Below are 25,546 nucleotides of genomic sequence, written 5' to 3' on the forward strand. Positions count from 1 at the left end.
ACCCTACGTCCTTCCTTGTGGAAGAGATACGTAGATGACACTTTCGTCATTTGGCCACATGGCCTGCCAGCATCGAACCAATTTCTCAACAGCATAAATTCCATACACTCATCCATCAACTTCACCATTGAAGTGGAGGATGGTAAGCTACCATTCCTGGATGTTCTGTTTGAGAAGAGGCCTGACGTTTCGTTGGGACACTCTGTCCACAGGAAAAGCCACCCACACAGATTCATATGTAAAACCTGATTCCCACCACCATCCGGCACAGAACAATTCTCTCATCAAAACACTGCACCATAGGACCCACTGCATCTCGGACCAACACCACCTAGCCAGTGAACTGGAACACGTACACCAAGCCCTCAAGATGAATGGGTACTCGGACCGCATTATTTGCAAAGCTGTTTCTCCAATCATGGAGAAACAATCTCCCGAGAATCCAATCAAAACCATCATTTTACCATACATAGCAGGTGTTACCAAAAATATTTCCAAAATCTTAAACAAACACAAGATCCAGGTCCGATTGAATACAGTACACAAAATCCGTGATCTAATCCCATCTGTGAAGGAGGTCATTCCTGACATGCAATACCCTGGAGTCTACAAACTAAGTTGTACCTGCGGTAGCAGTTACATTGGGGAAATGAAACGACATGTCTTTGACCGTGTTCGCGAACATAAGGCAGATCTGAAACATGGCAGAACCAATACCTCTGCCGTAGCTGACCATTGTTATAACGCTGTGGGCTCACATGATATTGTTTTTTCCGAGACCAAGGTACTCTGCAAACCTTCGGGCTACTATCAGAGGTTTGTTCATGAAGCCATCCAGATATATAAACATAGACAACACTTCAACCGAGAAGATGGATACAAATTGAACAATCATTGGAAGGATGTCATCAACCAGGTAATACCTTAACTTGTTGTTGTTGTTTCCATCGTACCTGCCGGTTTACTGCTAGCCCCGCCCACGTCCCCCCCAGCCTCACGTCCTCTTTCGCATCTTCCACCACCTTCCTACTTCTAGCCCCGCCCACTTTCCCCACCCCAACCTCACGTCCTTTTCCTCTAGCGCTCACGCGGCCCCCCCTTCCCCTACCCCACACTCTCCTCTCTCTCTCTCCCCCCTTGCCTCCTCCCTCCTATCTTACCTATATAGCCTCTTGCCACGGCAACTCTCTCGCCGACTTCAGCATTGTCTTGCTGTGGTTGTCCCACCTGATGAAGTTCGCTTGTGTTGTGATCGAAATGTCGTGATTTATTTTATTTCATTTCTACCTACGTGATTTTACTGAAAGAACCAAAGAATATGAATGTCTTATTTGATGATTCGCTTCCACGCAGCACTAAGACGGTAGCTATCCGAACGGTTGAAGTTATTTTGATTTCTTTCAATTTCGATAGATTCTCTAATTCGTGTTGGCCAGTAGTAGCTACTTTTTGGTTATTTCAGTAAAGTCACATAAAAAGAAATTAAATAATTGCATACGACGTTTCGATTGCAACACAAGCAATCATCATCAGGTACAAATGAAAGAGAAAACAAACCTAGTAAACTTAGAAATAAAATGCAATGCAACACACAGAGTCGGCTAATATAACAGTCAACACCCTCCCTGGTTGATTACATCCTTCCAAAGATTGCTAAATTTGAGAGAGAGACAAAACACAGACACGGAAACACATAGACAGACACATAAGCAGAGAGAGATGACATAGAGAGAGACACACACATAACGCCTCTGTGTCGAGGCCTTAAATAGAGAGAGAGGGGGGCAGAGAGAGGGGGGGGTAGAGAAATTAGCATGTCAATGAAAGATTTGGAGCTTTTGTGACTGCAGAAAATACTTGAGCGACAACCCGAAGACACAGAGAGAAAGAGAGAGAGAACACACTTCATTAAACAAACTTAGTAAAATTTGGAAATGTAATGCAATGCAACACAGAGAGTCGGTCAACACACAATTAACGCATAGCCTGGTTGATTAAGTTCTTCCAAAGATTGCTAAATTAGAAGTTAAGTGTGAAATTTGAGAGAGAGACAAGACACAGACACGGAGACACAAAGACAGACACACACGCAGAGAGAGACAACACAGATAGAGAGAGAAAACAAACTTAAAACCTCCCTCTAGAGGTGGTTCAAACTTGATTTGGAGCTTTTGTGACTGCAGGAATTACTCTTTGGTTCTTTCGGTAAAGTCACATGGGGCTATCACCTATCTATTATTTTTCAGTTCTGATGCCAGATGTAGTGGGTTCCATGGACACACACACGACTTTGGAGGCAATACGTTTATTCTAATATCCCAACAGGGTAACTATATACATGTACGGGATAAAAACATAGGTGGTAACTACCACGGTTAACTAGACCACAACTGGGTAACTACATAACTGGGTTAGGTCAGTAACATCCTGCCTGACCCACAATGCCGAACGTGACGACCGAAGACCGAAGAGACGTAGCACGGCGGGTTGATTCCAGAAGACAGCCCGGATCGGCTCTTGGGACCCTCTCTTTTATGCCCTTGAGCGTGGCCTGGCTTTGCCCTTGGCCACGCCCTCTTCTAGATCTTACTCGAAGGTTCTGGGCCATACATCACATGTCCCTCTCGCCACCTTTTGGCCCCCCTCATTATCTTGTCCTGGTCACGTGCCCTCTCGGGTTCACTTAGTCTGCCACGTCCTTAACTGGCCTCTCTCTGACTATCACCAGAACCATGCCCCCTAGGGCCCCCTTCCATGCCATACATACTCTGGTGCCAGAGAGATGCTCTAACACTCACAGTACCACTCTTATATCAGTAGCTGGCGCTAAACGCCGTAGTGACTCAATATACATCGCTACACTAGTACAGCACACCAGTGTATTGGAGAGAAAATCTGCCCATCACCTGATGAAGCTAGTTGTAATCACTGGCGAAACGTTGAACTCAGATTTTAAATGTTGTGGATTTGCTCTCCAACACACCGGTGTGCTGTACTAGTAACAAATTGGCATGTTCTGTTTACGTGACAAACCTTACTAATTGGCTGTGTCGGGTGGTAGCGGGTTTAACGACACATTTCTATTTACGCAATCTAAAAAACAAACAATTAAACTATAATATGTTGTGGAACGTCTCCGTTATTGTGGGCCTTGATGAGGTGCCCATGCCTTGGGTTTGCCAGGAGAATGCAGTACAACAACAACAAAAAATTGACTCCGCACCTGTTCCATCATTTACGCGGGAAAAAAAGTGTTACCGCGTCGAACGAGTGGAGGTTTTCTCCGGGTGCTCCAGTTTCCTAATTGCCAAAATGCCACTTTGATGTATAGAGGACCGCAGAGCTCGGGCAATTGTTGGCGCCAGCTCCTCGCTGCGTGGCTGCTGCTGCTGCCCCCTTGCCGCTCGTCCGTGGTGCCTCCTCTCGCCTCTGAGTCGTTCTCTGTCTTGGAGAGCGAGCGAATACTGTGATGTGGCACGTTGCAAAATTGAATTCCTTACCACGAGATCGGTGCCATAGGTAATCACTACAAGCTGGTCTGGAAATCTGTCAGCCTCTGGAATGGAGATCATAGTGTGGGTGTGTGGGTCGGAGTGATGGTTTGGACCTAATTGGAGGGCTGGGTATGGTGTGTGTTGATGATGCGTGGTGGGGGATGTTGTGGAAGTGGTGTGGATTTGTGATTGGAGTGATGGGGAGCGGTAATGCAGCGGCCAACATTGTGACGATTATTAAAACTGGTCATTGGCCTCCACCGAAACGCTTAAAAATGAGTACCTGGTGCAGTGTGTAAACATTGCCAATAGGGAGAGAAAGGATGCCAGGCGTGGTGCTGGCCACCTGTCCCCTCGTGTGCCATACCGGCCTTCATAGGTGCTCGCTAACAACACTTGCCCCAACAGCCTGTTAAGGCTATAGTTTGGATCTTTGTCTTTCGGGTGCGTGTGGTTGAAGTGGTGAAGTGGTGTTGTGTGGATGGCCTGGTGGGGTTCCGCAGGATTGGAAGGATTCCGTAGTGGTCTCCGTAAAAAACGAGGACCTCACGGACTGTAACTACTACAGGAGCATCTCCCTCCTCAGTGTGCGGGGACAAGGTCCTGGAAGAGATTATTCAACATCGCCCCATTGTGGTTTCAGGCCATGGTGGTCCTGCATTATTGGCCAGGTATAGGCCAATGATACCATTGTAGTGGTGATAACTATTCGCTGTTCGCAAACTGTGAGAGAGCAGTTAGTAAACAAGGTTTTCCCGCTCAATCAAACGGTTAGGGTCAAATGGGGTGAGGTAGGATCCAAACGCCAGATTGGGAAGGACCAATCGGAGGGGTCCACGAGGTGGCCGGGGATTGGTCAACCCGGCCATGAACAGGTATGAAAGCCCGAGCGCTGAGAGCTCTTGGGGTTTTGCTACACGAAGACCCAAGTCGGCTGAAGACAGCTAGGACCCTGGACCAAGCCTTCCAGCCCTTGTCAGGGCTGGGGCTCAGTGTAACCAGTGGTCAGGGGAGATAGGTCCTGGATAGGACCCTGGCTCCCAGCCTTCCCGCCCTTGTGAGGGTGAAGGTCTTGAGCGACCAGAGGTCGGGGACCCGCCGGGCCAGCGGCGGGTCAGTGTGCCTCCCCTAGGTCCCAGCCGGAGGACGCTAGGCTAGCGAGGAGATCAGATAGCCGGCAAGTCCGGAGGTTGTAGCTCCTTAGAATAGGAGCGAAGTGTGAGTGTGAGCTGTGCTGGGTCGGAGGCTGTACCTCCTCAGGTTAACGGGTAAGGGGTCCGTATACCCCTTGTGTGTTAGGGACTGTGTAAATAAGACAATAAATTGTGTGTGCCATAAAGAAGTTATTAGTCCATCCTTTACAACACTACAACTGGCGTCAGAAGATGGAAACAAGACGAACGAACCGCACGTGAAGTCCCGACGACGCAAGCTCCAACTCACCCGTGGGTGCTGAGGGTGGCGCTGAAGATGCTGGCGTGCCAACAGCCGCCCCACCACCAGCGGTTCAGCCGATCACCGCGAGCGGGGGCATCCAGGCTGCTCACGCCTGTATCGCTTAGATACTGCATGCTGCAGCAGCCATCCTCGAAGAAATTACCTTGGGGGCTGTGGGTGGAGCGGAGCGACCGACGGCGGACATTCCCGCCATCACAAACCCGGAAGAAGTCGACTTTCCCGCCGATGGGTCACGTGGTTCCGCCGGAAGCGGAAGCCACGTGCATGCTGGGAACTCCGGCGGCCAATCACGGCACACCGCGTCATCAGAGCGCGATGCTGCCTCCGCAAGATGCTCCAGCAACGCCACGTCATCACGGCTGCGACGCCGTACAGTAAATGTCGTGGATCAAGCGATCGCCGCGTTCGGGACCGAGTCCGACCTGGACGAAGAGGACGACACAGCTGCTCTACAGCAACGCCTGCCCATCTTCCGTGAATTCTCGTCCACAGAGGGCGACTGGGCGGCGTTTCAACGCCGCTTCCTCAGCCATCAGGAGATGGTGGGCTGGTCAGATGCACAGGCGCTACGTGCACTACCAGCGACCTTGGATGACGACTCCCTCGCTGCGCTCATCTCCATTCCCAAGCAGCAAAGAGCGACACTACAAGCGGCACTTCGGCGGCTGTCCGATGTCTATGGACCTCCTTCCACCACGCGTCACCAGTTTTACGAGAAACGGTGCAAGCCAAGAGAGTCGCCATTGGCGTTCCGCACTGCGCTACTCGCCATGGCAAGAGCGGCTTACCCCCGCATGGATGATGAGGCCATCGACGCTCTCGTCCTACAGAAGCTGGTGGAGATGGCGCGGGGACTGCGCTTTGTCATCCAAGCTGTGGATGATGAAGATATGTGTTCGCTGCGAGCTGCCCGGAGCATCCATGCCCACTTGATGCTCGACCGGGACGAGCCCATCACCGCATCGGCTACGACATCAGGGCCTGCCAGCAGGGAAGACGATCGCTCTCCAGATCGGGTCTTCTCCACGTCCAGGGCGACAGGCCGGCGATCACCGGATCGCACCAGACGCCGCGACGACCAGGAGCGGGGACGGGCCTTCCCCCACAACAACGTGACGTGCTTCAACTGTGGCTGCCGAGGCCACATCTCTTTCGACTGCCGTGCACCTCGTCGGCGCTCCTTCAGATCCCGAGACCGGGACCACAGGCGAGTCGCGGCACTCCTCACGCTCGGCCCTCACTCACACCTTACACACCACAACGCACCGTTGACTTCGCTCGGAATTCGGCATATGACGAACGGTGTTCAGGCGACTCTTCACGGTCACTCCGACCTGGGCAGTGGTCAGAGCTGGCCCATAGAGTGGTCGCAGCGACAGCGGGTTCCTCCGTGGTTGTTGGTTCCATCGAGGGTATAGAGTTTCGTGTGCTTGTCGATACCGGTGCATCTGCCACTATCATTTCCGATTTGATTAATAACATACTGCCGGTGCGATGTCGACCATTGAAAAAGGTCTCTGTTCCCTGTTTTGCCGCAAATGGAAATTCTCTGGGAATTATAGGGCAAATTCGGGCGCAATTGGCGGGTCCTGTTTTGGTCTCTTCTTCCCTCGCGGTGCCGTGCCTCCTGGGAACTGATTTTCTTGCCAAAATGCCCATTAAAATCCTTATCGACCAGGGATGTATTGAACTACCGTCGGGCCGCCGGATGGCATTTTTGCCCGCAACAACGCATTCACGGACGGCCAATGCCTCCGTGCAGGCTTTTGCGGCCTGCGCTGTACGCATTCCGGCAGGTGCACAAATGCTTGTACCCTTGCGGTTAAAGAAACCGCTCGCTCCCACCGCCTCGGGAAACGGTATTCTGTTGGGGCCCTCCAACACAGCAGTTAAGGGCCTATCATTGGTGGCCGCACAGACTCTCGTAGCGGCCGACAGGGAGCCAATTCTGCAGGTTTTGAATGTTGGTCTGTCCGAAACCGTCGTTCCACAGGGGACAGTGCTCGCTCATGCGACGGTGGCACCCCTGGGGACCGGGGTTGTCGGACACGTATCTAACAGTCAGCAGCCTCACCCTCCTCCTGAGTTAGATGAGGGATGGATAGACGCTCTCTGCACTGACGCCGGTGATTTATCCGTGTCACAGCAGATTAAACTGCGGGCTCTTTTGCGGGAATTCTCAGATGTGTTCAGCAAATAAAAATTTGATATTGGCTGCACCAAGCTGCTGCGTCACCACATTGATACTGGTGACGCTGCCCCTATCCGTCAAAACCCATTTCGGCTCAGCCCGGGGGAGAAACAGCATGTCAAATGGGCAGTTGACGACATGCTGGCAGCTGATATAATTTCTCCTTCAACCAGCCCCTGGGGTGCTCCAATAGTGCTGGTCAAAAAGCATGATGGCAGTCTTCGGTTCTGTGTCGATTTTCGGCGCCTAAATAAAATTTCCGTGGCTGACGCGTATCCTCTTCCACGTATGGATGAGTCATTGGATGCTTTGGCAGGGGCGCGTTATTTTTCCACTTTAGACCTTCTGTCGGGGTTTTGGCAACTTCCCCTCTACGAAGCGTCAAAACAAAAGACTGCTTTTCGGACACCACAGGGCCTTTTCGAGTTTAATAGATTGCCCATGGGTCTCCACTCGGCCCCAGCGACGTTTCAGAGGCTCATGGAGCTGGTCCTCGCTGGGCTCCAGTGGGACTCGTGTCTCATCTATCTTGACGACGTTATCGTCTTTGGCCGCACGTTCGTCGAACACATTGAACGGTTGCGCGCTGTTTTCGAAAAGATGCGGGCTGCTAACCTGAAATTCAAACCGCAGAAGTGCCACCTTCTGCGTGAGTCTGTGCGCTATCTGGGCCACATAGTCAGCCACTCAGGAATTTCCACCGACCCTGAAAAGACAAAATGTGTCAGCCAGTGGCCAACCCCCACCTCTGCGGGGAACGTTTGCAGCTTTATCAGCTTCGCGTCGTATTACCGACGTTTTGTGGCTGGTTTCGCAACAATCGCCAAGGGTACACAGCACAATAATGCTGACGTGCTGTCTCGTCTTCCGCCAGAAAAAAAATGCGCGTGCTTTACGGGTTCTGGCCGGTGCAAGCCGCAAATGGTACAGCCGGTTGCACCTCCTGAAACATTTTCTGCCGCGTTTCCCTCCGATTCTGTGCCGGAGGCGGACCACGAAAGTCCGCCAGTGAGTGACGACTTGCTGGGGATAACGCTGGATGAATGGGGTCAGCACCAAATGAACGACGCGTCATTGTTGTCTCTGCGTCATCGCGCATGTGATACGGCCTCACGTTCTGGTAAATTGAACTCTTTCGTTCTGCGGCGGGGTCTGCTCATGCATTGGGATGCGGATTCCTGCCATTACAAAATTGGATTGCCTTCGGCTTTGCGATGTACAGCCGTGTGCGCGGCACACGAGCGATTGTCGCACCTGGGTGTGCACAAAACCATGGGGTTGCTAAGATTGCAATTTTACTGGCCGGGCATGCTTCGCGACGTGACTGATATTTTAATGGGCTGCACCCAATGTGCGCAACGAAAACCGCCAGTGAAGCCGGCATGCCCACCACTGCAGCCCATCTCGGTATCCCGTGTAAACGAGCTGGTTGCTCTTGACATTTTGGGGCCTTTCCCTACTACGCCTCGTGGTAACAAGTACCTTCTGGTTGGGGTTGAGTATTTTACACGGTGGCCTATGGCCTGGGCCCTCCCCAACCAGTCGGCAGCGGCTGTCGTGGACGCCTTTGTTCAAGGCTATGTGTTGGACAAGGGCGCTCCAGAACGGCAGCTGACCGATCAGGGAAGAAATTTTTCGAGTACCCTGTTGAGCGAGGTATTCCGCCTGTTGGGCACTAAGAAGGTGCGCACTTCGCCCTATCACCCCCAAACAGATGGCATGGTGGAGCGGCTGCATTGAACCCTCACCTCTATGCTATGCCATCAGGTTGATGAATCCCACGTAGACTGGGACTTGCAGATCCCAGGGGTCCTCGCTGCTTACTGCATGGCGCCACATGCAGCGACAGGGTTCTCCCCATTTTTCCTAATGTATGGCAGGGAGGCCATTCTCCCCACTGACGTTCGGCTTGGGATAGAGCAGCTTCCACGGTCATCGAAGCTCGCTGATCATTTACGCTTCAATATCCGGAAGCTGTCTGAGGCACGTGATGCGGCGATTGAAAATTCCGCCTCCCGCCAGCGGGCCAATTCGAGGTTGCAAGCCCCTCGCACCTCCGTGCATCAGTGGGCTCCAGGTGATAAGGCATGGCTTCATTGCCCCCAGGTGCCGGTGTCTACATCGGCAAAGCTCCTTAAACCATGGCGAGGTCCGGTTGAGGTGGTCGAGATTGTGCGACCACAATGTATTAAAATTCGTTGGGGACGGTGTCGCTGGTTTGTGCACCCTTCTCGCCTGAAGCCATTTGTTGCTCCGCGCGGCTCTGCGTCAAACTCACAACACGAGGGCCGAGCGTGTGATGTGTCCGACGAGCCGGATGTCGCCCCGTTGATACCTAATCCACGGCGCAGACATGTCATTCCTCCCGCAGATGACGCGGGACTGATGGAGTCGTGCGAGCCACGTTCTGCCGCTGGGAACTGGGGGGCGACACGAGTCTCTGCTGAGAGGCCTCTGGGCCCACCCAACATTTGTGTCAGGATGCCTGACCTACCCGACATTTTTGCCAGGCTGCCTCACCCGTCTGCACCAAGAGTCTCTGCAGAGAGGCCTCCTGTCCCTACCGACATTTTTGCCAGGCTGCCTGACCAGCCTGCAACCCGGATGAGGACACCCGTCCCCTACGATGGGCCCGCGAAATATACGCGGGCTAAATCGCGTCGGTTTTCATGATTGGCCATCGTTTTTTTCTGCAGCGTAACGCTGCATGGTTTGTTGCATCGCGAATGTCGTTATTGGTGATTGTCTCTCACCGTGTACATATGTTGCATTATTGGGGGGGTATTTATATTGGGTGTTGTTCTTGTTGTTCTTGTGGTTCTTGTGGTTCTTGTTGTTTTTGGCACACACATCGGTTCATTGATGGGGGGTTTTTCTGTTTGTAACAGCCGGGATGGCTGAGGCTTCCGAAGGGGGGGGGGGGGGGGTGATGTAGTGGTGATAACTACTCGCTGTTCGCAAGCTGTGAGAGAGCAGTTAGTAAACAAGGTTTTTCCGCTCAATCAAACAGTTAGGGTCAAATGTGGTGAGGTAGGATCCAAACGCCAGATTGGGAAGGACCAATCGGAGGGGTCCACGAGGTGGCCGAGGATTGGTCAACCCGGCCACGAACAGGTATAAAAGCCGGAGCGCTGAGAGCTCTTGGGGTTCTGCTACACGAAGACCCAAGTCGGCTGAAGACAGCTAGGACCCTGGACCAAGCCTTCCAGCCCTTGTCAGGGCTGGGGCTCAGTGTAACCAGTGGTCAGGGGAGATAGGTCCTGGATAGGACCCTGGCTCCCAGCCTTCCCGCCCTTGTGAGAGTGAAGGTCTTGAGCGACCAGAGGTCAGGGACCCGCTGGGCCAGCGGCGGGTCAGTGTGCCTCCCCTAGGTCCCAGCCGGAGGACGCTAGGCTAGCGAGGAGATCAGATAGCCGGCAAGTCTGGAGGTTGTAGCTCCTTAGAATAGGAGCGAAGTGTGAGTGTGAGCTGTGCAGGGTCTGAGGCTGTACCTCCTCAGGTTAACGGGTAAGGGGACCGTATACCCCTTGTGTGTTAGGGACTGTGTAATTAAGACAATAAACTGTGTGTGCCATAAAGAAGTTATTAGTCCGTCCTTTACAACACTACACCATCAATAGGCCTGGTCTATGGGTTGCTTTTCGTGCTTTCGTCGTCCCTGACTCTCTGCTCACAATCATTAAGGACTGTGATGATGGTGGGCAGAGCCAGGTCAGAGCCATTCCGTGTTTACCTTGGGGTGCAAAAGGAATGTCCTCTAGCACCTACATTATTTAACCGTTTTTGGACCACATAGTTCGAGAATCCTTCCATGGCTATACCGGAGGAATCTCCATCTGGTACAGATACAACAGGAGGCTGATTGATGCCCAGGTCGCAGGATGCCTCCCTATTGATCGATCATGTTATGAAAGCTGATGATCTGGTGATTGCTACTCACTCAGAGAAGGAGTTGGCGCTGCTGCTGAACCTGGAGCGTGCTACTAAGAGGTTGGGCCTTACAATAAGCCATTCCAAAACTAAGCACCTGTCTGGATATTTTGTGTGATCAAACCCCCTCAACTCCCATTGGTGACGGGGCAGTTATGGAGAGAGTGGAGATGTTTCCATATATGGGCAGTGTGGCTATTACCAGCTCCGGTTTGACAGCAGAGATCTCATCTCGAATCAGTCGAGCGGCATTATCTTTGCATTGGCTGCTATTTGGTCTTTCGTTCGACACGAGGCTTCCGGTCTTCTCGGCCATTGTCATGCCGTTCCTTCTCCATGCTTGCAAAACATGGACCGTCCTAATGGAACATCTTCGCCGGTTAGAAACATTAAGGCTGGCCTGCCTATGATCTATCCTCGGTTCAACCAGGCTGGATTGTGTGAGGAGCTCACAAATCCTCTAAAGATCTGGATGGGACCATCAGTGAGCTCCTCCGGCAGGCAAGGCTGCGTTGGCTGGGTCATGTAGCCCGCATGCCCAGCCACAGCATGCCTAAACAGCGTTTGGTCGGCCGGATAGCGGGGCTAGATGGGCGCGGCACGGTGTAGAGAAGAGATGGAGTGATGTGGAACAAGAAGATGTGGAGCTGAATGGGCTTGCCGATGACTGGTACCAGCGGTGTCAAGATAGGCCTCCGTGGAGGAGGCTCATGAAGGACTCTGCTCAGTAGTTGGAGGCAATCGCCCTCTAACAACAACGGAGGGCAGAGCATCGATGCTCACAACAATGAGTGGAGCGTGGAGTGGCTAAAACACCCCAAATTGGCAAAGTAGGGGGCACGGGTGGTGCATCGGCCAGTCATTTCAGTCAGTCGACCCATGGCACCTGGGTCTGTCTAGTGACCTCCTGCCAGCGAACGGTCGACACATAATGTGGCCTGAACGTGCACATAGCCTGGCACAAGCGTCGTGGTGACGTCACCGCCACTTATTGGTGAATGGCGGTTCTTGTTGTTGTTGGGGTCAGTGTGGTGGGAGTTGTGATGTGGGGTGTGGTTGGAGTGGTGGGATGGCGGTGGGTGGAGTGGTGGGGTGGGTGTGGTTGTGGTGGTGGGGTTGGTGTGGGTGGAGTGGTGGGGTGGGTGTGGGTGGAGTGGTGGTATCAGTGTGAGTGGAGTGGTGGAGTGGTGTGTGGGTGGAATGGTGGGGTTGGTGTAGGTGGAGTGGGTGTGGGTGGAGTGGTGGGGTGAGTTTAGTTGGAGTGGTGGGGTGGATGTGGTTGGACAGGAACACAACCTACGTGACTTTTCCGAAAGAACCAAAGAGTATGGATTCCTGCAGTCACGAAAGCTTCAAATCAAGAAGAACACGACCCTCGCCACCCTGGACGGGAACACGACCCTGACCATCCTCGACGTTCCACGGCAGCGAGGCGCACGATGCTGAGGAGAGAAACCTCACCTGGTCCCTCGCTCCTTCTGTGCTCACGCTCCGCACACGTGGAATATCATCGCTTCTCAAACCGACTCGGCTAGCCCTCCTCACGTCCAGCCATACTTGACGCGTGTCCCTGTGCGCTTACGCACGGGCGCGTGAGTCAATTTCCCTCCGTTTGATGTTCACATATTTTTTTATTAGCTCAGTGTTGTGCTGCCGCGATCCGGCTGAGGGCGATCTGCCCGAGCCGTTTGTGCGTGGCGGGGAATCGTGCGTGTGACATTTTAAATTTCTTGTTTGATTTTCTTTTCTTTAAAAAAATCGGTTGTTTTTTTTGTCAACTTTCCGACGAGCCCAGAGGTCGAGACCCACCCATCGTAGCCTCTTGGCGCCTCACCCCGGGGTCAACTCGAACGGGCGGCCCGTGGAAAGGCTTTGCCCCGGGGGTCGGTGCCCCCCGTTCTGATCGCGAACGCCCGCGACGGACGTTCGCTCGCTGATGACGCCAGCGCATGGGGAGGGCATTGCGAGAGCGACTCCGCGTCTCGGGGGCACAAACAGGATGTGGGCCGTCCCATCGGCCGGGGCGGCTGCCCAAAGGAAACGCGCGACGTTTGCTTTGAGCGCGGTTGGCTACGTACGGCGCGAACGGAAGGATGGGGAGGTGAATGGCCACATGGGATGTGGCATGACATGTCCACGAGGGAAGGCGATGGCGGGGGAAGGCCTTCACCCAGCAGTAGACAGACCAAGGCTGCTGCTATTTCTGATTGTGTATTTAGTTTATTGTCCTCCCCCTCCGCACCTCCGATTAGCGCAGTTGGCCACATACGGTGTGAAATAAGTTCAACATACATACACATACATCGGTGGATGTCGGTGATGTTGCCCGAAAATCAGCGGTGTGGGCAGTGCTGCGTCATGCGACCCGAGGTCTGATGATCACTCGCGGGCACATGATCCCTGATCCTGGATGTGTCTCTTGCCACGCGTCGACTTTCACCGCAGGTCCCTTCCGAAGCGGCTACGAACCCCCAACTCTGTCGCTCCCATCCACACGCGAGGCTCCGGCGGGGTCGTTCAGCTCCAGTGGAATGAATGTTTGAAGAGCGGTTGGTTAAAAATATCAACTTTGGGTTGGTCCAGAGCAGGGCTCGGCAACCACAATAACAAGGAGAGTAACTTTTGTTCGAATTCGGTAAAGAAATAACCTCTCTCAATATTTAAAGAGCCGCCATGCACTGTGTGGTGAATACGAGGCGGTGGGTCCTTAATAAATGAGCAATCTCACACGCACTGCAGTGTTTTTAATATTCTGAGAGTTCAAGACACATACAGGGACTCCTCTACTTACGAACGTTCGACTTACGAACTTTCAGAGATACGAACAAACTTGTTCGTATCTCTGAGTTGCCTGTTTGGACCGAGATTCGTAAGTTCAACCGCCGCGCAATAGATGCCAGTGGTGGCATCTATAGAACGTGAAGAACCAGTGGCATCTACATCTACAGAACATGAAGGACCAGTGGCATCTACATCTGCAGAACGTGAAGAACCTGTGACATCTACATCTGCAGAACGTGAATAACCAGTGGCATCTACAGAACATGAATAATCAGTGGCATCTACATCTACAGGAGATTATACAACTTGTAAAGCCATTCCTCGTGTTTAGTGTACATGCCGTACAACATGTTTGGAATCTAAAGGAGTAAAGTTGGACTGACGAACAAATCGACTTACGAACAGACCTCTGGAACCTAATTCGTTCGTAAGTGGAGGAGTCCCTGTACGTACACACGAAGACAAAATATCTCCCGTATAGCCTTAATAGACTGTTGGGGCAAGTGCTGTTAGCGAGAACCTATGAAGGCCGCCACCGCACACGAGGGGGTAGGTGGACAACACCACGCCCGGTCGCCTTTGTCTCTCCAGTGGCGATGTATACACACCGTACCAGGTACTCATTTGAGGCTGAGTCGACCTAGGGGAGGCCCACGACGGGTTCAAATAATCGTGAAAAGTGTTGGCCGCGAGCGGGAATCTAACTCGGGTCGCCGGGTTCGTAGCTCAGCGCGCTAACCGCTACGCCACCGCTCCCCACAGTACAGAAACACACACGCATAGGTCGACTTGTTGACACGTGTCACGCTACCAGACAGATTCGGGCGGTTGCTGGGAGGGCCCGGTGGCCAGACGCGGCGGCCACCACGTGCACGCGACCTGAGACGAGCCGCGCGCGTGGCGTGGCACGCGGAGCTGCGCCTGTTCCCCGTTCGCGTTCACAGCGAAGCGCTTCCACGACCCCACAGAGAGGGCTGTCGATCGCCACTGCTGGGAGCGTGCGGGGGAGTGGATGCGGGGGGGGAGAGGCGGGGGGTCACCGCGCCCTCCCGTGGGAGTGCGGCTCCTACCCGGGATGTCGGTGGAGGTGGGGGGGGGGCTCACATACAGCCTCCCACCCCCCGGGATTTTGGAGGTGGCGGGGGGGGGAGGTGGGGCACCCAGTGTGCGCCCACATCGCTCGGAGCCGGGTGTGGATGCCAACGTGGGGGTTGCCGGTGAACGCCCGCGGCGTGCGGCGACGTCCGTGGCTGTGTCGAGCGCGGGGCCTCTGCGCTGCGCCCCGCGCCTCAAAACAACAAAACCAGGGGGGGGGGGCCCGGTGGCCCCATTGTGTTGTCGCGTCGGCGGCGGCGGTGGCGGCGCAGAGCTCTCGGGGAAACCGCGCCGCGCATTGTGGCCGCGCCGCGCGCCGCTTCCTGAGCCGTTTTCCTGCCAGAGGCGGCCCCCACCCCGGGGTCGAGCCTCCGGGCCCCTTTCCGTTTCGTCTTCTCGCGGCGGCGGCGTCGGCGGAGTCCGAGTGAGGACGCGGCGAGGGTGCGGGGGGGTTTGGTGCGCGCGCGCGCGCGTGCAGGAGGAGCGCGCGCGAGCGAGGGCTTCTGTGCGTCAAGGTGCGTGCGTGTGTCTCTGACGATGAGAGCGGCGTGTGGCTGTGTGTGTACGTGTGTCTGTGTGTGTACGTGTGGCTGTGTGTGCACGTGTGTACGTGTGTCTGTGTGTGTACGTGTCTGTGTGTGTATGTGTGTGTGCGTGTGTGTGTCTGTGTGTGTGCGCGTGTCTGTGTGTGTACGTGCGTGCGTACGTGTGTCTGTGTGTAAGTGCATGTGTTGCGCGCGCGAAGATGAGCGAGTGTGGGGTCCGCGCGTCACCGTGTGTGTAAATATGAGCGTGGATTATGGTGACAGTGTGTGAAGGTGTATGGTTTATGTGTGAAGTTCTATGTGTGTCGGGTGTGTGGTGTGCCGTATATGTGGTGTGCGTAGAGGTATGTGTGTGGTATGTGTGTGTGGTGTGTTTGATGTCTGTGTGGTGTGTGTTGTGTGCGTGTTGTGTGTGTTGTGTGCGTGTGGTGTGTGTGTGTCGTGTGGTGTGTTTGATGTCTGTGTGGTGTGTGTTGTGTGAGTTTGATGTGTGTGTGTAGTTTGTGTGAAGCTCTGTGAGTGTGGTGTGTGTGTTAATGTGGGGAGCGGTGGCGTAGCGGTTAGCGCGCTGCGTTACGAACCTGGGAACCCGAGTTCGATTCCCGTAACAATTATCTCAACCGGTCCTGGGCCTCCCCTAGGTCGACTCAGCCTCTCATATTTACCTAGTGCGGTGTGTAAATATCGCCACTCAGGAGACAAAGGCGGTCGGGCGTGGTTCTGCCTCCCACCCCCTCGTGTGCCGTGCCGGCCTTCATAGGTGCTTCTCGCTAACAGGACTTGGTCCTGGGGTCTAAGGCTATACGTGTCTGTGTGTGCGTGCTGTGTGTGGTGTGTGTGTGGTGTGTGTTGTGAGTGTTTGATGTGCGTCGTGTGAGTGTGGTGTGAGTTTGATGTTTGTGTGTGTGGTGTGAGTGTGTTGTGATGTGTTGTGATGTGTGGTGTAAGTTTGATGTTTGTCTGTGGTGTGTTTGATGGATGTCGGGTGAGTGTGGTGAGTGTGGTGTGAATGTGGTGTCAGTGTGGTGTGTGTGTTTAATGTGTATAGTGTGTGTGGTGTGTGAGTGTGGTGTTTGTGTGGTGAGCGTGATGTTTGTGTGTGTAGTATGTGTGTGGTGAATGTGAAGGTGTGTATGTGTGTGGGTGTGTGTGTGATGTGTGTCGTGTGGTGTGTGATGTGTGTCAAGTGTGTGGTGTGAGTTTGAAGTGTGTGTGTGTGGTGTGTGTAACTGTCTCTGTGTGTGTGGTGTATCGTATGTGTGTGGTGTGTGATATGTGTCATGTGTGTGGTGTGAGTGTGGTGTGAGTTTGATGTTTGTGTGTGTGGGGGGTGTGTGAAGGCCTACGTGTGGTGTGTGTGGTGTGTATGGAGGTGGGGAGAGGTGGGGTAGCAGTTAGCGCCCTGCGCTACAAACCCAGGGACCCAACTTCGATCCCCGTGACGATTATCTCAACCGGTCCTGGACCTCCCCTAGGTCGACTCGGACTCAAATTTGTACCTGGTGGGCAGGAGTAGCGGGGACACACGCCGACGACACGCGCAGCTCACTCAGGAGACAAAGGCGGCCGGGCGTGGCGCTGTATCCATCCCCCTCGTGTGCCTTGCCGGCCTTCATAGGTGCTCGCTAACAGCACTTTCTCCTACAGTCTAAGGCTATACGGTGGATCTATGCCTTTGGAGTGTGTGTGGTGAGCGTGTGGTGTGTGTGTGTGTTGTGTGTTTGATGTGTGTGTGTGGAGTGAGTGTGTTTTGAGTGTTTGATGTGTGTCGTTTGTGTTTGGTGTGTGTGGTGTGCGTGTGGTGTGAGTTTGATGTGTGTGTGGTGTGAGTATGGTGTGTGTGTGTATGTGAAGGGGGATGTGTGTGTGTGTGTGGCGTGTGTGTGAAGGGGTCTGTTCGCGTATCCGCTACCGTGGCGATGAAGACGCGAGCGCTGTACGAGCGGCGCACGTGAGCGCGGATCTGCGGACATGGAAGATGGTAAGGGCGTCTCTCTCTCTCTCTCTCCACCCGCACAACCCCTCGACCTAGCGAGGAACGCGCACTGCGCTCCCTCGAGCTGCGCGTGTCGGTCGGCGCGTGTGCCCGCGTGGCGTAGAATGCGCACGCGCCTGTCCCCGCTACTCCTGCGCGTGTTACACACAGACCGGTTGACGCATTTCACAGACGCGCACGGGAAGGCTGGGGGGCATCACAAGCCGTGGCTGGAGTTGGGCATCCCTTGACCTGTGCCTCAAAAGTGCCCCCCCCCGTTGCCTGTAACCAGCGCCCTGTCGACGGCTCGCAGCGAGATGAGGAGGGGACGCGCATTGCGTGCATCGCTATTAACAGGACGGCGGCGAGATGTTAGCTACCTCGCCTGGTATGCAGGGGATAGTGGGGTCGATCCCGACCCTGACGCCTCCTGTAGATTTGTATTTTGCGGTGTCTCTTTGCAAAACCGACATGAGAGAGAGACACATGCAAAACAGGAGGACACCGGGAATCTTTCCCCAGGTCCCCTCCACATTAAGAATCACGCGTTTAGAGCATTGGGCTGCGAGAAATGTCCACGTGAATGATCCACTCCGTTGAGCTGTCATTTGTGATAGCCAGGTCGCTTCTAAAAAAAGGGCCATATAACTCAGTGGTACTCATGTGGTAAAATAAATAAAATTTGTTTCGTTTAGTTAGCGCAACTATCAGCGTCGTGGAATGGCCGAGGCGTCACGCCGACTCTTTGCGCTGTTGCTGCCGGGCTCTGTGCCCCCCCCCATGACCCCCCCCCCCTGCCCCCTACCCAGGCGCCCCTCTGCGCGCCACAGTAGCCGGGGAGCCCAACCGCGGCGCGACCTCCGTCTCCGCCGCCCTTCGAGTCGCCTCCAAGCCGCCACTGGCGCCCAAGCCGCAGCTCTCGAGACCCGCGCTCGCGAGCGAGCTTCGACTGCTCGCGAGCCCCGACGGGAACGCGTGCGTCTCGTCGGACAGCAGCAGCAGCAACAACAACAGCAGCAGAAGCAGCAACAGCAGCCGAAGCAGCAGCAGCAGCTTCAGTCACGGCGGCGACGACGGTCGGGGAGAGCCCGCGGGCGAGAGCGCGACCGCTCCCGTCGGACGCTTGTCCGATGATCGCCCCGACATCATCAGCACGGGCCACGTGACGCCCTGCTCGTGTCCCGCTCACGACAAGCGCGCGCCCGGCGAGCTCCGCATGCCCGAGTTCGTGCCCCACCACGGGGGCCCTGCTCAGCGGAGCCTCTCCTACTCGTGGCCCGAGGGGGCCCTGACGGCGCGCTCGTCGCTCGCGATGGAGGAGGCGGCGTCTCTGTGCCAAGCGCGCTCGCGAGTTCGCTCGCTGGGCCCCGGGATCGGCTGCGCGGGCGGGGGCACGGGGCCGAGGCGCGCGCGGCCATTGTTCTTCAGTCACTTTCACGACGGGGACGCACGCGGAGACCTTCACCTGTGGGAGCTTCATCTGTCCCACGCCAGCGCGACGCAGCGCGCGGTCAGAGCCGCCCAGGGAGCTGATAACGATCATGACGATGATGATGAACACGTCGATGGCGAAGATTGCGACGATGGCGACGATGATGATGATGGCCAGAAAGGCCTTGCAAATGTCAGCGACGGCTTTGTCGAGGCGCGGCAGCGCGCGGACGAGGCGAGCGGGGAGGCGTGTGTGGTGACGGCGTCTCCGGAGGACGCGAGCGTGGCGCATTGCAGCGGGCCGCACGAGGAGACGGAGCGCGTGACCCCAGCTCCTCACTCCGCGGACGAGACTGAAGCCGCGCGGCCACTGGACGAGGGCGCCTCACGTTCTGCACGAGAAGGTGCCGATTCCGAGATTGCGACTGAGAATGCAGATTCACTTGCGGAGCGGCAGCAGCAGCAGGAGGAGGAGGACGAGGAGGCTCGTGCTCCCCCCACAGGCGGGGGCGAAGCTGCGTCCCAGCACTCCGTTGTCGAGGCCTCTCCTCTCGCCAAGTCGCAGCCGGGCACCGCGAGCGGACAGGAGGATGACCACTACTGCGAGGTGGACTCCCTTGTGTCCCTCGCGGCGGAGGAGAGCTCCGACGGGCTCTACTCGGAAATCCATGGCATCAAGGACTGGATCAGCAGCCTCTCGCTCAGCCCGGAGCGCAGGGGCCTCCTCTCGCGAGTTAAGTCCCTCACGGGAAGCTCGCTGTTCCACAGGGCGATGGCCGACGACAGCGACACGCACTCCGACACGTGCTCCGAGGGCTCCTTCACGGGCACGCCGCGCAGCCTCAGCTGCGGCAGCCGCCTCGTCAAGGAGCGCTCCTGCGAGCAGGTGGCGAGGAACAGGGTCGGGGGGGGCGCCCCCCCCACCCTCCACCAGCTCCCCTCGGGCGAGGGGGGGCCAGGACCTCCAGCACGCACCGCCTCGCCACGGCGCCGTGATGATGTCGCCCTTGGAGCGGAGGAAGCGCCCCGAGTTCTCGCCGCCGTCGCCCCTCGCGGCGAGGGGGCCCCGCGGGGGCGCGCGCGCCCCGCCGCCGTGGGGGTCCAACCCGGGCGCCTCTTCCGTCGGGGACATCCCGCCGCCCTTCGAGCTGGCGCCCATCACGAAGAAGCCGCTCGCCAAGAGCTCGCCGTCTATCCTCATGACGCTGGAGCCCCAGGACAAGCACGCGTCGAAGCGCGCGTCCAAAAAGAAGAGCTCCCTCAAGCGGCTGCTGCCCTTCAAGATCTCGGTGAGGAAGAAGCACGCGGAGCAGCCCAAGCGGCCGTCGGAGAGCGCGGGGCTCCACGCGCGCGGCGCCGAGGCGGAGGAGCGCAGGCACAAGGGGCCGCGCGCTTCCCCGGGGATCCAGCGGGTCGTGGCTCTCGGGGCGCGCGGCTCCAAGGAGCACGGCAACAGCAGCGGCGGCAGCGGCAGCAGGCACAACTACAGTGGCAGCAGCGGCGGCAGCGGCAGCAGCAGCAGCAGCAGGATGATCTGCCGGGTGGAATCGTTTGAGAGTCGCCCACGACCGCCGCACGCGCCCCATCCGCTGACCAAGCCGCGCTCCATCTCGTTCCCCAACCCGAGTCCCTGCACGGAGTACGAGAACGTGCCGGTGGGCAACAGCGACTACGAGAACATGACGCCTCCCGTGCGCAAGAGCAGCAAGCGGTTCGCGGCCAAGGCGAGTCAGCCCAGGGGCTTCTTCGGGGACGAGGCGGGCGCGCGGGGAACCGGCGGCGGCGGGCAGAGTTGCAGAGGGGTCCCGCGCAGGGACGCGGAGGGCAGGGGGTCCGGGGAACGCGGGAGCGACACGGACGGATACGTGGACATGAGCAACTTCCCGTGTCTGGAGGCGCGGCGAGCTCCGAGCTGCTCGTCCAGGAGGTGGGTCCCGCGGCCGAGAGATGGACGCGGTGGTCGTGTCGATGAGACGACGCACGATAGGTGTAGGTCGGTATTCTGCGTTGGGAGGCTCGCGGGCCGCTGGCTGCTCCTGGAGGTGTCTGTGAGAGAAACAACACCCCATCATCACCATCATCATCGTGATGCTGTCAAACCCCAATTGGGTTCAAATGTGTGGCGGCCCTCACGCTGATGATGTCTCATCGGCGAAAGTGTCCCCCGCCCTTCCCCTCTGAAAATGAACGAAGGACGCTGCTGTAGACAGAAGATGCATTCGAAAGTGTAAGAAGGCATAGAAGGGATGTATTGACACGATAATGATTAGACATCGATGATTGGAGATATTCATTAAGGGGAGCAATATATTATGGAGAAAGACAGAAGAGAGTTTATTCAGCTCAGCATGCCTCCGGGTGGGGGGTGGGGGTCACTTTGTAGGGAAGTCAGCGGCGCGTCCGTGTCCTTCTGAACAGACTCGGCCCCGCCATAGGAATGCGGATTTCCACCATCTGCTCGGGAGCTTGTAAACAGGAGATGAGCGCCTGCCTCGATGGTCATTTGAGCAGGAAACGGCGTGGGGCTTTTGTTTTCGCGACTCGCCGTGCAGGAGCGACGCGACACCGGGGGGCAGGGCGGGGACCTACGGAGCGGACGCGCCGTCCGAGGATGACGACGAGGAGGAGGAGGCGGGCGGTGCGGGCGCAAGGCTCCACCACCACCACCCCCACCACCACCACCACCCCAGCGCTCCACGCGCCGCTCAGGTCCCAAAGCTGCACGCGTGGACAGACGGCGCGGGCTCTCGCACAGGGGGGCGTCCATAAATGACGTCACGCTCCTGGGGGGGGGGTGGGGGTCAGACATTTGTGACGATGTGTGACGAGGGGGGGGGGGTTTGAGAAATGTGACGTTACATCAAAATGCGCAACTTTAAATAAATATAGGCAACACGTTCTACTTAATTAAATCGACTTTTTAATAAATGTTTTCTCCTACAACATCAGAGTGCAGCGCCACATTAAATACGCACTACAATGACAATAGTTTAAAGCGATTTGAAGCATGTTTTATTTTCAATATGGAAATATGGTTTGGGGGGGGGGCAGAGCTTTGTGACGTCATATTTGAGGGGGTGGGCTGACTTTTTGTGACGCCGTGTGACGAAGGGGGGGGGGTCGAAAATTGTCCAAAATCGCGTGACGCGATTTTGGCCCCTAGGCGCTCGCATCGCATCAACACAAAAACAACCAATACCGACACCACGGCGCCCGTGCCAGGCCAGGTGCACTTTGAGGATATCACGTGAAGTGTCGAAGGCTCGCTGCTGGCAGGAGGAGGTCTCGGGATAGACCCAGCAGGTGCCATGCGTTGGGTGACTGAGATGACCGGTAGATGCACCACCAGCTGTACCCCCTACTGTGCCAACTTGCTGTATTTTAGCCGCCCGGCACTCCGTTGTGAGCGTAACAAAACCAACACACATACACGTCACACACGTCACACGCACGTGCTCTTGCTTCCTCAACTACGCACTGCCACCTCCCTGCAGAGGATGCTGGGTCACCGCTCCCCATCGGCCGCTGCCCAACCCCCCCCCCCCCCCCCTTGGCTAAGCCGCCGTATTCCTAACGCCAGCCCTCGTTTCTGTGGGGCGCTGCCCCCCCCCCCAAGCCATCACCACCCCGGCAGAGAGAGGGGGGCGGTCGTGGGGAAGGTGTCGCAGTCGCGTCACGAGCGTGGGGCAGTCACGTGGTGCCTTGCCCCCCCCCCACCCGCCTTGTGGCCAAAGCTGCGAGTTGAGCCCTCCCCCTTGGCAACCACCGTGAGATTCGATTTCAACAACAGCGTTAAAGAGCAACAACACCTTCTGTCAAACGCTGTTAACATTCATGAATCTTTTTGAATGAAAATGCCTTCACATTGAACTCCGTTTTTGGGAGATTTATTTCACTAAATACGCGTCAATTATATTGCAAAGAAGGCAACCACGACTATGGAGCTGAAGTGGCTGCATTTTGCGAAGACGGAACGCCCCTGCAGCGTGGAAAGCAAAGTTTGTGGGGAATAATACCCATTTTCTATACTTTGAGGCATAAGCAAAGAAAAAAATAACACTACCCAGGAACAAAAATCGTGTTACATTGTGATATAATGTAGTCACTACTCCACTGGTAATGTAGTCACTATGCCACTGATAATGTAGTTACTACATCACTGATAATGTAGTTACTACGCCACTGATAATGTAGTTACTACGTCACTGATAATGTAGTTACTACACCACTGATAATGTAGTTACTACATCACTGATAATGTAGTTACTACGCCACTGATAATGTAGTTACTACGTCACTGATAATGTAGTTACTACACCACTAATAATGTAGTTACTACATCACTGATAATATAGTTACTACATCACTGATAATGTAGTTACTACGCCACTAATAATGTAGTTACTACGCCACTGATAATGTAGTTAATACGCCACTGATAATGTAGTTACTACGCCACTGATAATGTAGTTACTACGCCACTGATAATGTAGTTACTACGCCACTGATAATGTAGTTACTACACCACTGATAATGTAGTTACTACACCACTGATAATGTAGTGACTACGCCACTGATAATGTAGTTACTATGCCACTGATAATGTAGTTACTACACCACTGATAATGTAGTCACTACACCACTGATAATGTAGTCACTACGCCACTGATAATGTAGTTACTACACCACTGATAATGTAGTTACTACGCCACTGATAATGTAGTCACTATGCCACTGATAATGTAGTTTACTACACCACTGATAATATAGTTACTCTACCACTGATAATGTAGTTTACTACACCACTGATAATGTAGTTACTACACCACTGATAATGTAGTTTACTTCACCACTGATAATATAGTTACTCCACCACTGATAATGTATTTTACTACACCACTGATAATGTAGTTACTACGCCACTGATAATGTAGTCACTATGCCACTGATAATGTAGTTACTACACCACTGATAATGTAGTTACTACGTCACTGATAATGTAGTTACTACGCCACTGATAATGTTGTTACTACACCACTGATAATGTAGTTACTACGCCAATGATAATGTAGTTACTACGGCCACGACATTTCCGACATCCAATCCGGCTTTCGTGCTGCCAGTTCCCCGCTGATCGAGGCGCCTTCCACGCGGCTCAATGCCTCCTCGTTCCCTTGCAGTCTTCGCTGGGACGTTCCTCTATGATCAAGCGAACAACACTCCTTACTCGGTCATCTCCCTCGAGTTGCATCCAACGCACACTGCGGGACCCTGTGGGCTCGATGCTGCGGCAACTGGGCGGCTCGCGGGGAGCCCGGGTCGCATCCCAATTCTCCAGCTCACCTCGTTGCACGCGTTTGTACCTTCACGTAGACAGAGGGCTGGCGTGCCTCCTGCACATTCCATCGGCCGCACCTCTGCCTCGTGCGAGTGCAAACAAAACGTTTATTTGGACGCGCATTTACACCGGATACAACTTCTGTGAAGTGCGAACGATTTTGGTTTTCCGCATGAATCTCATGCATCGTGACGAGTCTGAGTGGCCCGCATGCTTTGAGGGAACATGCAGGAGTTAGTCCTTAGCGCCACCAAATGCGGACCGTTCCAAACAGAGCCGTCAGCATTAACCGTCACATTAACACACGTGGCCCCTTACCGACACGAGCATCGTTTAACAACTAAAGTACCGTCACGTGGTCATTCCCATGCGGTACCTTCCACGCGTTAGGTGGCTGTCCATAAATGACGTCACGCACCTAGGGAGGGGGGGCGGTAAGACATTTGTGACGATGTGTGACGAGGGGTGGGGTTTTTGAGAAATGTGGCGTCACATGAAAATGCGCAACTTTAAATAAATATAGACAACACGTTCTACGTAATTAAATAGACTTTTTAATAAATTCTAGATTTGAAGCTTTCGTGACTGCAAGGATTCATATTCTTAGGTTTTTTCGGTAAAGTCACGTAGGTAACATTTTTAAATTAATAAAAGTAAAATAAAATAAAAATCACGACGTTTCGGAGGCAACACAAGCTTCCGTCTTCAGGTGGAACCGTCACAGCCACGACAGCTGTATCAAGTAAATGAGAGATTACAAGAGCTACCACTCCGTATATATAATGGTTGAAGAGGGGAAGGGCCAAGTACGGCACACTTTTTATTAATATGGTAAGGTGAGGCTTAAGCCTTAAGCCTCACTTTTTATTAATATGGTAAGGTGAGGCTTAAACCTTAAGCCTCACTTTTTATTAATATGATAAGGTGAGGCTTAAGCCTTAAGCCTCACCTTACCATATTACATGGCCCTTCCCCTCTTCAACCATTATATATACGGAGTGGTAGCTCTTGTAATCTCTCATTTACTTGATACAGCTGTCGTGGCTGTGACGGTTCCACCTGAAGACGGAAGCTTGTGTTGCCTCCGAAACGTCGTGATTTTTATTTTATTTTTATTTTTTAATAAATGTTTTCTCCTACAACATCAGAGTGCAGCGTCACATTATAAACGCACTACAATGGCAATAGTTTAAAGCGATTTGAAGCATGTTTTATTTTTTGTGGGGGGGGGGGGTGGGAGAGCTTTGTGACGTCATATTTGAGGGCGGGTCTGACATTTTGTGACGCCGTGTGACGATGAGGGGGGGG

The 25,546-nt window shown here is 54.6% G+C and overlaps 1 protein-coding gene across 1 annotated transcript in view; it reads left to right on the plus strand.

The window, feature by feature from the left end:
• Positions 1 to 4,361: 4,361 nt before the first annotated feature.
• LOC144729960 (uncharacterized) overlaps positions 4,362 to 25,546 on the plus strand; it is a 64,839-nt gene continuing 43,654 nt past the window's right edge. Inside the window, exons 1-9 of the mRNA XM_078610388.1 lie at positions 4,362 to 4,369; positions 5,284 to 6,113; positions 14,799 to 14,941; positions 15,222 to 15,373; positions 17,420 to 17,475; positions 18,279 to 18,444; positions 18,622 to 19,801; positions 19,860 to 20,827; positions 21,453 to 21,609. Of these exons, the coding sequence (XP_078466514.1) occupies positions 4,362 to 4,369; positions 5,284 to 6,113; positions 14,799 to 14,941; positions 15,222 to 15,373; positions 17,420 to 17,475; positions 18,279 to 18,444; positions 18,622 to 19,801; positions 19,860 to 20,827; positions 21,453 to 21,609 (3,660 nt within the window). The remainder of the gene's footprint in view (positions 4,370 to 5,283; positions 6,114 to 14,798; positions 14,942 to 15,221; positions 15,374 to 17,419; positions 17,476 to 18,278; positions 18,445 to 18,621; positions 19,802 to 19,859; positions 20,828 to 21,452; positions 21,610 to 25,546) is intronic.

This window comes from Lampetra planeri, chromosome 34 (assembly GCF_965212315.1).
Source record: "Lampetra planeri chromosome 34, kcLamPlan1.2.h2, whole genome shotgun sequence".
In the NCBI taxonomy this organism is placed as follows: domain Eukaryota; kingdom Metazoa; phylum Chordata; class Hyperoartia; order Petromyzontiformes; family Petromyzontidae; genus Lampetra; species Lampetra planeri.